This window comes from Cordyceps fumosorosea, assembly GCF_001636725.1.
Source record: "Cordyceps fumosorosea ARSEF 2679 chromosome Unknown scaffold_40, whole genome shotgun sequence".
In the NCBI taxonomy this organism is placed as follows: domain Eukaryota; kingdom Fungi; phylum Ascomycota; class Sordariomycetes; order Hypocreales; family Cordycipitaceae; genus Cordyceps; species Cordyceps fumosorosea.
In genome coordinates this window covers 82637-96842 of record NW_017387340.1, presented here as the reverse complement: position 1 = coordinate 96842, position 14206 = coordinate 82637, and the positions used below count along the sequence as shown (strand labels likewise).

Genomic DNA, 14206 nt, shown 5'->3' with positions numbered 1-14206 from the left:
GCCGTCTGTTACACCATGCGTTCGCCAACAAGATCGAAATTGACATCCTGGTGCTTGTAGTGGTCGGCAATGATGCTGGACAAATAGTCGCGAGAATGTGTCCCCCTATTATGATTAAACGTTAGCATTCACTGGTCCACTCGCCATGCGCACAATCAACTCACAGATTGGTAATGTATGTGTCGATGAATGCAGAGGGCACCATCTCAGTCAACGCAGAGCGGATCTCGACATTGTTCACCATGGTGCCGTTGGAGAAGTTGACAAAGCTCGACGAGTCTCCCCACTCGATCAGGCTGTCCTCGGCGAACGGGCTCGCCGGGCTGAGCTTGTACACGCCGCTCAGCACGATGACGGCGGTGCCGTGCTCCTTGGCCGCCCGCGCCACCGCCGCCGACCCCGCCGTCGCCACCACCCCGCCGTTGGCCACGATCGCCTTGGCGCCCAGGATCACCTTGTCCACGCGCGACATGTACGCCATCAGGCCCGAGTTGTGGATGTTGATGACCGTGATGCCCGCCGCCGCGAGCTTCTTGCGCAGCGCCGCGTGCGGCTGCTCCGCGCCGGGCTTGGCCGCGGCCGCCTCGATGGCCAGGAACAGCGTGAACTTGCGCTTCTGCGCGGCCCGCAGGAGGAAGCGCTCCACCGTCGTCGACGGCCGGTACGTCAGGACGAAGTCGCCGGGCCGGATCTGCGCGTCGGCCAGCGCCGCGATCTGGTCGTCCACCTGGCTGATCTCGTCCATGATCTCCTCGATGCCGTCGATGACCTCGGACCGCAGCGCGTGGATCTGGCTGTAGGTGCCCTTCCACGTCGGCGTCGAGGTGCCCGAGTTGTGGAACGGCGAGCCGGGGCCGCTGGTGGCGAGGTCGACCTCGGGCGAGGCCGACAGCAGGTGGAAGAGCGTCTTGGGCAGCCCGGCGGAGCTGAGCGTCGAGGTGAGCTGGGGCCGTGGCCGCGGGGACGCGTAGCCGTCCGTGTCGGCCCCGCGCGTGGTGGGCGCCGACGCCTCACTCTGCGTCTCCTCCTCCTGGTCGTGGCGCTCCTCGGCGGCCTCGTCGCGGATGAGGCCGAGCACGCGGCGGACAATGTTGCCAATGGCCAGTTCCGTGGGCTGCGCCTTGACGAGTCGACGGCCGACCTGCGAGACGTTATCGATGAGGGCGTCGACGTCGTGCCATTTGGAGCGCGCTACGACTTGGAGCAGGATGTGGGCGGTCGCGATGGCGCAGGGCTCGGAGCCCTTGATCTGGCGTCGCTTGAGTAGCCTGAGGCCTGGTTAGCAGACTGGATTGCCCACCGCGACGCGCCCGTGTTTCACGCGGGTCCTGGGTGGATGGGCGAGGCTTACGACAGGAGACTCTCGACAGAGGCATCGAGAGGCTGCCCTTTGAGGGACTTTATCAGTTTGTCTAGGCTAGGCGCATAGCCTGCTGACACCGAGGGCATCGCGAAAGAGGCTTTGGTAGCAGCGAGCGCAAGCTGTTTGCGATGCTGATGGTGGGGGTTCGACGGTCGAGGGACAGGGCGCTGTGGCACGAGTTGGGAGGAAAGTCTTGCGTTGGAGGTATTGACGAGCTCAATTGCAGTGAGAAATGGTCTTGGGTGTCGAGAGGATCGTTGCACAGCGCGTCCGGCGTGCCAAGTCGCAATTTGAATGATTTGTCCTGGGATTTCTCCTTGTCATGACTGAGGTGACTCAAATTGTCAAATTTGGCTTTGCCATGGCGGGGCTCCTCCGCTAGCGGGCTGCCACTCTGGACAATGGCCAGCGCTGTGCGCCCGCAAAGGTACAAGAAGAAGCTATTGAATAATTCTTTTATTTTTAGGTCATTTCTTAGTTTATAAATTAGAAATTATCTCGTATCAGAAGCTGCTTACTTCCACCAAATTTTGTACGGCCCGGGCTCTGTAGCAAGTGCTACAAGGGTCACGGCTCTACCCTCACCTTAAATACACTGACGAGAGTGACATAGTATTACTGATCAGCTTGTATTAACCACTTCACTGAAAAATTGCTCCCATCATTTCTATCAGATGGCTACGGAGGATCTTACACCTGGCCCTCGATCCCGACACGGCCGCCCCTCACTTGCCATCTAGAGTTCTAACTTAGTAGCCTGGAAGGTAGTTAGAATGCTAACTGTGATGCTGGAATTGCCTCCGACGTGTTTATTAGCATTACTTGCGACCTGGAAGCCCCCAAACTGGCGCAGGAGCACAGTAATGTACTGTACCTGCGGATAGATTGCCTCTACACAGGGGTCAGCTGCGTGGCGGGGTGTGGGAGTCTCAGCCCCCCTGATTTGGTAGGAAGCCCCTGGTGGCTTTCTAATATGCACAACACGTCTCGTTCACCGATTGAGACTCTACTAAAAACATAAGATGCGACTGCGTATGCCCTTTGACGATGTTGCCTGGGAAGAGAGCGAGCGAGTCGAGCTTGACTGGGTCAAGTCGATTCTGGAAAAGCCCACCTTGCGCGCAATCGGCGACTTCACGTCAAGCATAGGCGTGGCACTCCAACCGAACTATGCGAGGCAAGAGCAGGAGCATACAATGTCGTCTTTCGTATGAAGTTTGAAGACGGCGGATCTGAGCTGACCAGGTTCCCTAAGCCAGGAGCAACCATGTTCCCCGAAGAAAAGGTTCGCAACGAGGTTGCCATGATCCGATATATTCAAGACCACACTTCCATCCCCGTTCCCTTTATCCTACACTGGGGGACGAAAGAGGAGAGCCCGCTCCAGATTGGCCCGTTCATCATCATGGAGTGGATAAATCATGAAATGGATATGGGCGCGGCTCTCAACACTCCAGGCTTCAGTCGGAATGACCGCCCAGTGCTGGATCCGAATATTGAGACCGAGAGGTTGGAGGAACTGTATCGCCAATTTGCCAACATCATCCTTCAGCTGTCACGGCTTGAATTTCCTGCTATTGGATCGCTCGAGCAAAACGAGGACCAAGACTCGTGGGCAGTCACGAAGCGCCCGCTCTCCACATACATGAACGAACTGGTGCGAGTTGGGTCATTGCCGAGAGACAAGCTTCCAGGATCTACCTACTCATCAACCAGGGAATACTTGTCTGCTTTGTCGAAGCTGCATATCGACCATTTCGCAAGTCAGAGAACCGATTCATTTGACTCACGTAGTGACTGCAAGAGGAAATTTCTCGCGCGTCAGCTGTTCCATAAGCTCGCGAATGATGGACGGCTTTTGTCGGCCAAAGATGAATGGGGGCCGTCCCGACTCTTTTTTGACGATCTAAGATATGGAAACATTTTGCTGGATGCAAATCTGCAAGTTGTTGGCGTCGTTGATTGGGAGTTCTGCTACGTCGGGCCGGCAGGGTTCGTCTCGGAGCCTCCTTGGTGGCTTCTCCTTGAAAAGCCGGAGTACTGGGCTGATGGGATAGAGGAATGGATAAGAATGTTCGACGATCGCTTGCAGATATTTCTCAAGGTCATGGAAGAATGTGAGGCGCGCAGTCGGGAGTGTCTGGAAATGACGGGACGCTTGCAAGTCGTATGCGCGACAGCTGGCAGAGCGGTAACTTTTGGATCACCTACGCTGCTCGAAAGAATTTCGCCTTTGACTATATATTCTGGCATAAAATTGATCCCAAATTTTTCGGAGATGGTGAGTTCCGCGAAGAAGCTTGGCAGGACCGATTGGCGTTGCTCGATGAAGAAACCCGTCACAGTATGGAGCAGTTTGTCGACGCGAAGCTCAAAGCATGCGAGACAAGGGAGCTTGTGTGGGAGCCTGATGAATGATGAGTGGTGGCGATGATGAATTTTCTCTTGTTGATCAACATGATGGTCCGTTGTCGGTGAGAGCAGGAGTGACAGAAGGGCTTTTGTGTCTGGATTTCTCTTCTCTGCCTGTCGTTCTGTCTGTAGCGCCACCGCACCGCCACATCTTCTGGCGCCCCCACTAAAAATTGTTAACACGCTGGTCGGTTGCAAAGCCACTAAACACTTTACACTTCGCACTCTCGCCTACTAACGAATGGCTATCTGGCTCGATCCAGGGACGCATCTTTTTTTTATTCCTCATCCCCCTCTGCGATTCTTCACCTGCTTGCAGAGTAGTCACTCCTTTATCTATGCGCCAATATTTTAATCTGATTTAAAACCTAGCAGCCGTCTTCTATCTTGCTGCTCTTCTACCTCGAGAGTCGTTCTAGCCATGTTAGCCAAGATCGCCGCCTTGGTGCTTCTGCTCTCGCTATTGCAGCTTGCGCTTTGCGCCGAGGACTACTACAAGGTATGCCGCCTCGCTAAATGGTGCACGGCTTGTGTCCCTGACCTCTTCTCAGATTCTTGGCGTCGACAGGTCTGCCAACGACAAGCAACTCAAGACGGCGTACCGCAAACTGTCCAAGAAATTTCACCCAGACAAGAACCCGTGCGCCCACGCCATAGCCCCTTATCAAGCGTAGACTGCAATGCTGATCGGAATATAGTGGCGATGATACTGTCAAGGAAAAGTTTGTTTCCGTATCCGAAGCCTACGAAGTCCTGAGCGACCCGGAAACGCGCCAGATTTACGATCGACACGGGCACGAGGGCGTCCAGAACAAGCGCAACGGAGGAGGCGGCGGCGGGGACCCATTCGACCTTTTCAGCCGTTTCTTCGGTGGTCATGGCCATTTCGGATCTTCCCCTAGCGAACCGCGTGGCCACAACGTCGAAGTCAAAGTCGAAATCTCCCTCCGCGACTTCTATAACGGCGCGACGAGTGAATTCCAGTGGAACAAGCAGCACATCTGCGAGACATGCGAGGGAACCGGAAGCAGGGACAAGCAGGTCGACCATTGCTCCACCTGCAACGGCCACGGAGTGCGCATCGTGAAGAAGCAGCTCGCCCCCGGCATGTTCCAGCAAATGCAGATGCGCTGCGACGCCTGCGGCGGCCGGGGCAAGACGATCCGAAACGTCTGCCCGACGTGCCACGGCATGCGCGTCGAGAAGAAGCCCACCACCGTCACGCTCAAGATCGACCGCGGCGCGAAGCGCGACTCCCGCGTGACCTACGAGAACGAGGCCGACGAGAGCCCCGACTGGGTCGCCGGCGACCTGCTCGTCACGTTGGCGGAGAAGAGCCCCTCGCCCGAGGACAACCCCGACCACGTCGATGGTGCCTTCTTCCGCCGCAAGGGCGACGACCTGTACTGGACTGAGGTCCTCAGCCTGCGCGAGGCCTGGATGGGCGGCTGGACGCGGAACCTGACGCACCTCGATCAGCACGTGGTGCGGCTGGGGCGCGAGCGGGGGCAGGTGGTGCAGAGCGGACACGTCGAGACGGTTGTGGGCGAGGGGATGCCCAAGTGGCACGAGGACGGCGACTCGGTCTACCACACGCACGACTTTGGCAACCTCTACATCACGTACGAGGTCGTATTACCCGACCAGATGGAGAAGGGCATGGAGAAGGACTTTTGGGCGCTGTGGGAGAAGTGGCGCAAGAAACAGGGCGTTGACCTGCACAAGGATAGCGGGCGACCAGGACACGATGAGTTGTAATGAAGATGCAGAGTAGAGCATTTGTTGTGGATGGGATGCCGGGGATGACGTAGGTGAAACATATCCATGAAAAGTTGGGGGACGGCGTTTAGAAGGTGGGCTTGGCATGAGATACCTTGCAAATAACTAGACTTGAAATTGTACATATAGAACTACGCTTGGTTGCGATAGAAGTCTTTAATGATGAGAACTAGAACTCAATCCACGTACTGCTTGTTTATTTAATCTGACTGCTATTGATCCAGAGACTTGATCCTCAGAATGGCCTTGCCAAAGTTCCTGCCCTCCAGCATATCCACGAAGCCCTCGGCCGCGTTGTCGATGCCCTCGGTGAAGTGCAGCTTGGACTTGAACGTGCCGTCCGCCAGCCACGCGCTCAGCTTCTCCATGTGCTCCCGGAAGTAGTCCGGCCCGAAGCCCGGCGCGTTGACCAGGAAGCCCTGCATCAGGATCTGCTTGGCCACCAGCTGGATCAGGTTGCTGATGCTCGCGCGCTCTTCCGCGCGCTGATTATACCCGCTGATCTGCACACCCAATTTGTCAGTCTCTCATCTTCTTCATTAGCATCGGTTCAACGTACCATGCCGCAGACGGGGATGCGCCCGCCGACGTTCATGTTGTCCAGCGCGGCCGCGAGGTGCTCCCCGCCGACGTTCTCGTAGTAGATGTCGATGCCCTGCGGCGCCAGCCGCGGCAGCGCCTCCGCCGGCTTCTCCTTCTTGTAGTTGAAGCCCGCGTCGAAGCCGAGCTCCTTGGTGATGAAGTCGAGCTTGTCGTCGGACCCGACCGACCCGATCACCGTCAGGCCCTCGTGCTTGGCGATCTGGCCGACGATCTGGCCCACCGAGCCCGCCGCGGAGCTCACGAAGATGGTCTCGCCCTTCTTGGGCTGGCCGATCTTGTACAGGCTGGACCAGGCGGTCAGGCCGGACATGCCGAGCGGGCCGAGGAAGTAGGAGAGGTCGAGGGAGTGCGGGTTGGTGACCTTGAAGGCGAAGAACTTGGCGGGCTCGTCGAGGCGCACGTACTCGGCGATGGGCGTGTGCGCGCGGACAAAGTCTCCCACATTAAAGTTGGGGTTGTCGCTCTTGAGGACCTTGGAGAGGGTGGCGTTGGTGACGGGGTCGTTGATGGCGAAGGCGGGCGAGTAGGACTTGGTGGTGGGCTCGCGCATGCGGCCGCGGAGGTAGGGGTCGTAGGAGGCCTCGAGGACCTCGAGGACGAGGCCGCCGGGGGGAGGCGTCTCCAGGTCGACCTCGCGCGTCTCGACGACGAGGTCCTGGCCGGGCACGGGCAGGCCCTTGGGGATCTGCTTGAAGATGAGGGTCTTGCTAGGCGCCATGGTTGTGGTTGTGTACGGACGAGGGTGAAAGATACGGAACAAAGAAAGGTACAGTAGTTGTTAGCGGCAGCACAAAGAAGATGGTGAACAGTAAAACCGGATTTAATGATGAGTACGGAGTTGGGCTATTTATATCAAGGGTTCATCCACCATGTCGACGATCGCTTGGCGTCACTCCGCTGAGATACCTCGACGTCGAACAAAGCAAAGGCCGACAAGCGCAAAAATGATGGATTTATAAGCCAAACGCGTTGCATCAATATTCTTTAACCTTTTTAACCGCTCCGGGCGGTACAAGTTGCGGGTGGCCAATGGAAACGGAGAATATGATCGGGGATCTTGCAAGCCTGCCGAGGTACGGAGACAAAGCCCACTTGTTAGTTAAAGCCCGCCCGCAAACCTCTTTGTACTGTTCATCCCATCCTGCCAGTGTGGTGGGACAGCATAATGCTACAATGGCTTCTATTTTTCCTTGTAATAGTGAAAAGAATCTTTCCAGAGTCGATGCACTTTTGCGCACTTGCTGCACTCATTTAGCTCGAAAACTGGCGCAACTGCTCGTAGTGGCCGGCAGCCGCATCACCGCCGGAGCCGGGAACTAACCTATCAGATCCCGCCTAAAATCTAGCGCCCTGGCGGTGTTGGGTTAGGTACTGGACAACCTCATTCCACCAGGATTCCACCAACTGCCCTTTAGCCAGCGGACTTGCATCCCGAGGCTTTCCAAGTCCGCAGAGTTAGCGGACTTGACTCGGTTTTTTTTTTTTTTTTTTTTTTTTTGCTCTTTCCAACTACCGAGTTATTCCCCAGTATTTTTCCTCTGCGGTCGGTGTATTAAAGGGGAAAGAAGCCCAATTCTGATTGGATCCTGGTGACTGAATCTTGACTTGTGTACTTCGCCACCCTCGGCTAACTTAGTAAGAAGCATGTATGTGTTTCCAACACGCATCTACGCTAGCATTCGTTGATCCAACTACCTACCCAATAACCAATGAGAGATGTTCACGAAGCGCAGGGCGAATCAGTCAAATTAAGCACTAAGCTAGAGAAAACTTGTTGTCTTGCAGACTCGAGTTACAGTACATTCAAACCGCGAGGTCTGCAGAACAGCTTGAGCACCGTTGTTCCCCGATTGACACTCCTGCATTGTACAGTCCTTACACGGGACCGCTATACTTAATAGTGACAGAAGTGTCAGTCAGGTTGGATGGGTAGCACAGGGTGCTGTCTCCGATCTTCATAACCCAGTCCTCTGAGTTTTTCAAGTTGTAACTGTTTCCGTTGGTGTCGCTCGCGTAGGCATTGTAGAAGCTAAATTCTGAAAACGGTGCCATAGTGTCGTACTTCATGTCGGGATTCTCCTGGATCCATTCGACATAAGACTGGCAAAGCCGAGAGCCCTTGGGAGCCTTCATATCAACACTGAAGCTCTTTCCAGTCGTTTTATTTTCCATGTACCTTTAAGTTGTATGAGTAAGTGATAGCTGTGTAGGCATATAAGACTTACGCAGTGCCAGCGGTGTTCGACGTGGCAGTGACCTTGACGAAGACTTCGTCTCCTGGTTTCACTTCTTTCCATGTCAGCCCTCATTCTGTAGTCCTGCTTTTTGCCTTAACATACCAGTAGGGCTATCCAAAAGGACGGGATCGGCCGGCAAAAATTCGTACCAGAATCCGTAGGTACCAGGACCGTCGTCCAGCTAGAGAGAAGCGACGTCAGTCATGGTGATGACGAGGCCCATGGGGGACCAACCTTGTAATAAGTCCCGGCCTGCAGGAGAGTCAGGCAATTCTGGTCCAAACCACCGTCAATGCCAACCCACTGATAGGCGTAGGTTCGATTCTGGGATGACCTTGGCGAAGACGTGGGCACTGTCCAGGTAGCTCCGACTTCATTGAAAGAGGAGCCGTTGAGAACCTGGCCACACCAGCCGGGCACATACGTCGTTCGTGCCTCCAAAGAACGCGTTGCAAGTCCTCCCGCCGGGGAAACGGTTGGCGTTGCAATTTCTCCCGCTGGGGAAGCAGTCACAGCTGCCAAGGCGGAAAGGATGACGGCGAAGATCATGATGAGTTGATAAGCTTTTGCTGGGGCGTAAAATCACTAGAGCCACTTGATGCAGAGCTCCTACTAAGAAAACATTTTGAAACGCCCGGTGCAAGCGACTATTTATACATTCTTCCAGTATAACCTCGAGCTCGCCCAACTTCTATTCCCTATAGATGGCAGTATAGAGCCTTTGGTACAGCATCGGCAGTTCGTCCCGTGTGCGCAGTATCGGCTCACATCTCCGTGAGCGCGGTATCGAACGGTTGTTCCGAACATTGTGTAAACGTGAACAAGGTTGTCGGCAGATATAAAAGGACAAGGGCGTGGCATTCTCCAAAAGAGGAAAGTGGGAAAATCGCCTTCTTGTAAGCCATTCAGCCTAGCCCTACAAGGCTGCAGACAAATCTGGAAGGCGGGCCAAAATGAGGCGGAACAAGTCGAGCTAAAATAGCGAGCATGGCAGTTTTCACAATGTTTCTGCTCGGTAAAACGTAAAACGTTAATTCTGGATATTTACCTTCTAAAAAATCACTAGACAAGCCTATCGTATGATCGGCATTGGTGCTAGTTGAAGCAGGAACCCCGGCACCTTGGTTAAGTGAGATGGATGACCTGCTTCCCGCCCAGGGTGAAGGAAGTGCCGGCAGACGGCTTCAGTCGTGATACTGGGGACGAACTTTGGATTGATCATGTTGATACTAGAGTTAGCATTATTGTAATAGTAAGTAATAGTAGGCAAGGCGCTCTTCTTAACGGGGATTGGGATTCAACCGCAGTATACAGCGACGTTGAAGCTGGGTTCCAGATCAAAGCCAGCCAGGGCAGTAGCAGCGGTTGTAAGAAAGCCACCAACATAGCGGCTGATACAACTCATCAGTGCTAGTAGTATAAAAGGAATAGTAGACACAGGCAAAAAGATGAATTCACCGCCGTACTGGTCTTGCGATCGTCTCCTAACATTGCACTACGTAATTCACATTTATCCTCTCTGTTATTAATGGATGAGGGTAGGGTCATGGTGGATGGCTAGGGGTAGCTCAATCGCCAGCCAACCGTTTGCTGCTGTTTCATCATGATTCACACACATTACTTGCATTTTTTGCTGGACTTGTCTGATGTTTCTTATCGAATGCCATTGCCACAAAACCTTCACATTTATTTCTTCGGCTGTATCATTTCTGCACTTCTATGCGCCGTTCCATTCCCCAACCATCCATCAGTTTTCCAAGCTAACGACGCGGTTCTTGACCGAGGCCAGTATCTGGTCCAAGTCTCTTATCCAGCTCTTGACCGACTCCAGCCCCGACTCCAACTCTCTTATCGCCTGTCTGGCCTCGTAGAAGTCACCCAGAACATGTGTGCACCTGGATTTTCTCGTCAAAAGTAAATCGCCCTCCTGACCGTCCATTGACTTATCGATGGCCTCGACTCTGCACTCCAAAGCAGCCCAGCCGGCGTCTACCTTCTCAGTGCTGGCCCTGACCTCGACCAGGGCACCCTCTGCAACGGAGGCCCTGAGCACTTCTGGCCGTAGCCATCTAGACTTGTCTGTAAGTTTCTTTGCTGCCGTAATCTGGGATTCTTTATCCTTAGTAAACATGTCGAGGGCTGTCGTGCTGACTTCATTAAAGGGTAAGACGACTGGGAGAGTTCTCGAAACGAGGCTGCTAGTCTTGGCGAAGAGATCGTGAAGCGGATGCTGCTGCTGGGAAATGGATACTCTGGTCGACGGGTATCCTGCAGAAGAGAAGCCGTCTCCCATACGACCTTCAACCGCTTTGCGCATCTCCTGATCCCGTTTAACCCCATGATCAAGCTTGGTCGACGGGAGCAAAAAGCTAAAAGCGCCAGTCAGATATCAGTGCGAGATGATAAACAACAAAGAGCTGGATTGCCACATCCGGAGCGCATAGAATGGTTGACGGACATTTTCTTTTGTGGGAGTCGCGTATGCTGGTCGCTGCGCACTGATATTTGATAGCCGGTTGGAGAAGGAAAAAAAGAAGAAAAAGCTCGGAATTGAAGTTAATATCGGCGTTGATGGAAGCTCGATATGACAGCAAGACTTTGCATGCACTTCAAGGCAAGAAAGTCAACCAATGGTGGACGGTGATGCAAGCGTGAGGCTTGAGAGAGAAGAGTTCAAATCTTCCAAGAAGAGACTCTACTTCAATTAAAGTGCGCAAGGCAGCCTTTTGGCTGAAGAAAATTCTCCCCGTTTGCACTTCTCCCTCCGCTTACGCTTCGCCGGCCGTTTGCTCTTCACTCCCCGTTGCGCTTCACTTCGCGTTTGCACCAACCTGCGAGAAGATTCCACGCTCACGAGTCACAGCACCCGAGCTTTTCCAGCACACAGGTGAATGCAGATGAAGACGAATGAATTTCTTGATTGGGTACCCTGTTTCGCTAGCCTCGGAAGTATGACTCATTTCTCGTTTTGTATGTACGTTCTAGATGCTGCCAACCTCAACATGGAACCTGGCCCGAGCCAACCCCCTTCACTGATTGGCAGTGCGAATGACGTCCTCAGCAATCTTCTCAGCCAGCGCATAAATCGTTGCCATGGGATGTCCCGGCGGCAGTATCGGAAACGCGCTCGCGTCCACCACGCGCAGCCCCTGCACGCCAAACACCCGCGCCGAGCTGTCCACCACGGCCATCTTGTCCTCCTTCTTGCCCATCTTGCACGTGCACGACGGATGCCACACCGTCATCAGCGACTGTCGGACGACCTCCAGCAGCGCCTCGTCCGTCTGCACGTCCTCGCCCGGGAAGTACTCGTCCCCGTCCGAGATGGACTGCAGCTCCGGCGTCGCCCACACCTGCCTCAATCGCTTCATCAGCGCCACCGCCACCTGCTGGTCGCCCTCGTCGGTCAGCCAGTTGGGGTTGATCACCGGCTGGTCGCGCACCGACGTCGACGCGATGGTCACGTTGCCGCGGGACAGCGGCGCCACCAGCGCGCCCAGCAGCGTCGCGTACTGCCGTCCGTCCGTCGGCTGCTGCGTCAGCAGCGACCCGAACGTCCCGATGTACCCGTTGCCGCCCAGGAACTCCACCTCTGGCCAGTCCTCCGAGAACCAGTCGAGCTTCTGCTTCGTTTCCGCGGAGAAGTTGCCCCGCAGCTGCGCGGGCAGCTTCTCCCACCCGACCATCTCGATGCCGTTGGAAGCCAGGATGCCCGAGTGGCTGAGCAGGTACTTGCTGACCGCGACGGCCGTGTCAGCGAGATTGTGCAGGATCGAGTCGATGGTCTTGAACTTGACGGCGTGCGATGGCCCGAAGAAGATGTGGTCCCACATGTTCTGGCCGACGCCGGGCAGCGCAGAGACGATGGGGATCCCGTGCTGGTTCAACGTATCTTCAGGCCCGATGCCGGAAAGCATGAGCAGCTGTGGCGAGCTGTAGGCTCCGGCGCTGACAATGATCTCCTTTTTCGCCTTGATGGTGTACTCGGTGTTGATGGCCGAGAGCACCGTGACACTGCTTGCCTTCTTGCCGCTATCAAAGTTGATCTTGGAAGCCTGGGTGTTGGTGAAGACTTTGAGATTCTTCAATCCCTTTTTGTTCGCAGCGTAGACGTATTCGGCAGATGAGCTGCGGGTTGCGTCGGACTGTCGCGTGGTCGTCGTCGTGTAGTGGTATCCCAGCAGTGAACCCCGGTCGAATCCATCTGTCTCTTTGAGCCCGACGGCTGCTAGGCCCTTTTGCAACCACAGCGACCAGTCGGAGACGAAGTTCGTGTAGCTGACCTGGACGGGGCCGCCCTGTCCTGCAGAAGCGAAATCGGACGCGGCAGACTGGGACCAGGTGCCGGCAGGCCGCTTCGAGGCGCTCCCGGGGGTAAACGTCACGGATTTCTTGTAATACGGTTCGAAACTGTCGAACCTAGAAACATCCTGTTAGCTCAACCGTAATGGTGTAATTATGAGAGATCCGTGCTGACGTACTTGTAGCTGTCGTCTCCCACGGACTGGGCCCATTGATCCAACACGCCCGTGGGGCCGCGATGATGGATCATAAAGTTCCAAGCTGATGAGCCGCCAACGCACTTTCCCTGAGCCACGTGGAATTTGCGATTGTCCGCACCTTGCTGTGGCGTCGTCTGAAACTTCCAATCCGCTGCGGACAGAGCCTCGTAGCTCTCCGAGCCGACAAACAGCACGTCAAGTCCCGGGATGGTGGAGAAGCCGGGCTTGGAGAACTCGAAGAAGGTCCCGGCCTCGACGATGGCGACGCTGAAGCCCGCCTCCGCCAGACGGTACCCTATGGCGTTGCCCCCGGTGCCACCTCCCACGACAACGTAGTCGAACTCCTGGTCACGGCCGAGGAGGCCCTGCAGGGTACCAGAGGCCGCGGGAGCGAGCCCGTTGCCGCCGAGCAGGGAGGCGATCGCACTCACGTACGGGGCGAGCTGGCGCGAAAACACGTTGTACCGCTGTGCTTCGCATGTCAGGCCAAGCGTGAGGCACGAGTATAGGTGTAGATTAGTCCAGCGCATGTTGCCAGCTTGCGGCGTGGAGGTTGGTGAGGGGAGGAGTGAGGAGAAGAGGTTGCAGGAGCTGCCATCATGTGCGGAGTCGACTTCCAAGACATCTTATATACCTCTGCATAGATTCTTATTACCGGTGTCCTGTGATGAAGACTGTCTTACTTGTCGCAAAATAAAAACTATACATACGAAAGTACGATGGCCAAGCGAAAGTTTTGACCCCTGCCTGCCCTCGCAAAGTTTATTTCAAGGCAGGGCTTGGTCCAAAGTTACTCTACCCGGCCCGAGATAAAGGATCTACGCGTTTGCCGTTTTCCTTGCCGAGGCATGCCTGCCTACATGAGCCTCAATTCCCCGGCGAAGCCGTCCAACTGCACCCCAAACCTCAGCTCCGGTGAGTCGGGCGAGATAGAGGCCGAACGACGGGGCCGAGCTAGCGACCGTTGTTAGTGACAGTCCGCCGGATGCGGGAAGGGTCTCGGTATCTTTGCGGAGACAGATTGTGGCATTATCGAATTGTAGATCACATCTCCATACATGTCATTATTACCTGTAACGCTCAGACTATGCTAAGATTAGCGACGGAATGTCACGGAATGTGATGTTGCTAATTGCTGGTTGATCTACTCCATCGCTTAGCCTACAGAGTGGCGGCGGACTGTCACATTTTTGACGTTTGATCGGGTCTTTTGACGGTCAATATTAATGCACCACTTGGACTACCGTAAGAGCAACGTTGGGATGTGGTGGAATTTATTTTTAATGTCATCTATTGCCTTCCCTGTTATT

The 14206-nt window shown here is 55.1% G+C and overlaps 7 protein-coding genes across 7 annotated transcripts; 2 read left to right on the top strand and 5 right to left on the bottom strand.

The window, feature by feature from the left end:
- Positions 1-8: 8 nt before the first annotated feature.
- ISF_09043 (translation regulator GCD7) lies at positions 9-1449 on the bottom strand (the record flags this gene model as incomplete). Its single annotated transcript, XM_018852646.1, has 3 exons — positions 9-105; positions 165-1268; positions 1352-1449. 3 exons carry the CDS (start codon positions 1447-1449, stop codon positions 9-11), a joined length of 1299 nt encoding a protein of 432 aa, XP_018700171.1.
- A 1181-nt stretch (positions 1450-2630) lies between these two features.
- On the top strand, positions 2631-3781 carry ISF_09042 (Protein kinase-like domain protein; the record flags this gene model as incomplete). Its single annotated transcript, XM_018852645.1, has 2 exons — positions 2631-3554; positions 3587-3781. 2 exons carry the CDS (start codon positions 2631-2633, stop codon positions 3779-3781), a joined length of 1119 nt encoding a protein of 372 aa, XP_018700170.1.
- A 415-nt stretch (positions 3782-4196) lies between these two features.
- On the top strand, positions 4197-5533 carry ISF_09041 (DnaJ domain-containing protein; the record flags this gene model as incomplete). The annotated part of the gene is made up of 3 exons (XM_018852644.1): positions 4197-4274; positions 4327-4415; positions 4474-5533. 3 exons carry the CDS (start codon positions 4197-4199, stop codon positions 5531-5533), a joined length of 1227 nt encoding a protein of 408 aa, XP_018700169.1.
- Positions 5534-5766: 233 nt separating this feature from the next.
- ISF_09040 (NADP-dependent leukotriene B4 12-hydroxydehydrogenase) lies at positions 5767-6875 on the bottom strand (the record flags this gene model as incomplete). Its single annotated transcript, XM_018852643.1, has 2 exons — positions 5767-6057; positions 6114-6875. The coding sequence occupies 2 exons, from the start codon at positions 6873-6875 to the stop codon at positions 5767-5769; spliced, it is 1053 nt and encodes a 350-aa protein (XP_018700168.1).
- Positions 6876-8032: 1157 nt separating this feature from the next.
- On the bottom strand, positions 8033-8943 carry ISF_09039 (Concanavalin A-like lectin/glucanase; the record flags this gene model as incomplete). The annotated part of the gene is made up of 4 exons (XM_018852642.1): positions 8033-8333; positions 8383-8446; positions 8497-8575; positions 8629-8943. The coding sequence occupies 4 exons, from the start codon at positions 8941-8943 to the stop codon at positions 8033-8035; spliced, it is 759 nt and encodes a 252-aa protein (XP_018700167.1).
- Positions 8944-10141: 1198 nt separating this feature from the next.
- On the bottom strand, positions 10142-10711 carry ISF_09038 (hypothetical protein; the record flags this gene model as incomplete). The annotated part of the gene is made up of 1 exon (XM_018852641.1): positions 10142-10711. The coding sequence occupies one exon, from the start codon at positions 10709-10711 to the stop codon at positions 10142-10144; it is 570 nt and encodes a 189-aa protein (XP_018700166.1).
- Positions 10712-11423: 712 nt separating this feature from the next.
- Positions 11424-13426, bottom strand: ISF_09037 (choline dehydrogenase; the record flags this gene model as incomplete). Its single annotated transcript, XM_018852640.1, has 2 exons — positions 11424-12813; positions 12876-13426. 2 exons carry the CDS (start codon positions 13424-13426, stop codon positions 11424-11426), a joined length of 1941 nt encoding a protein of 646 aa, XP_018700165.1.
- Positions 13427-14206: the final 780 nt, after the last annotated feature.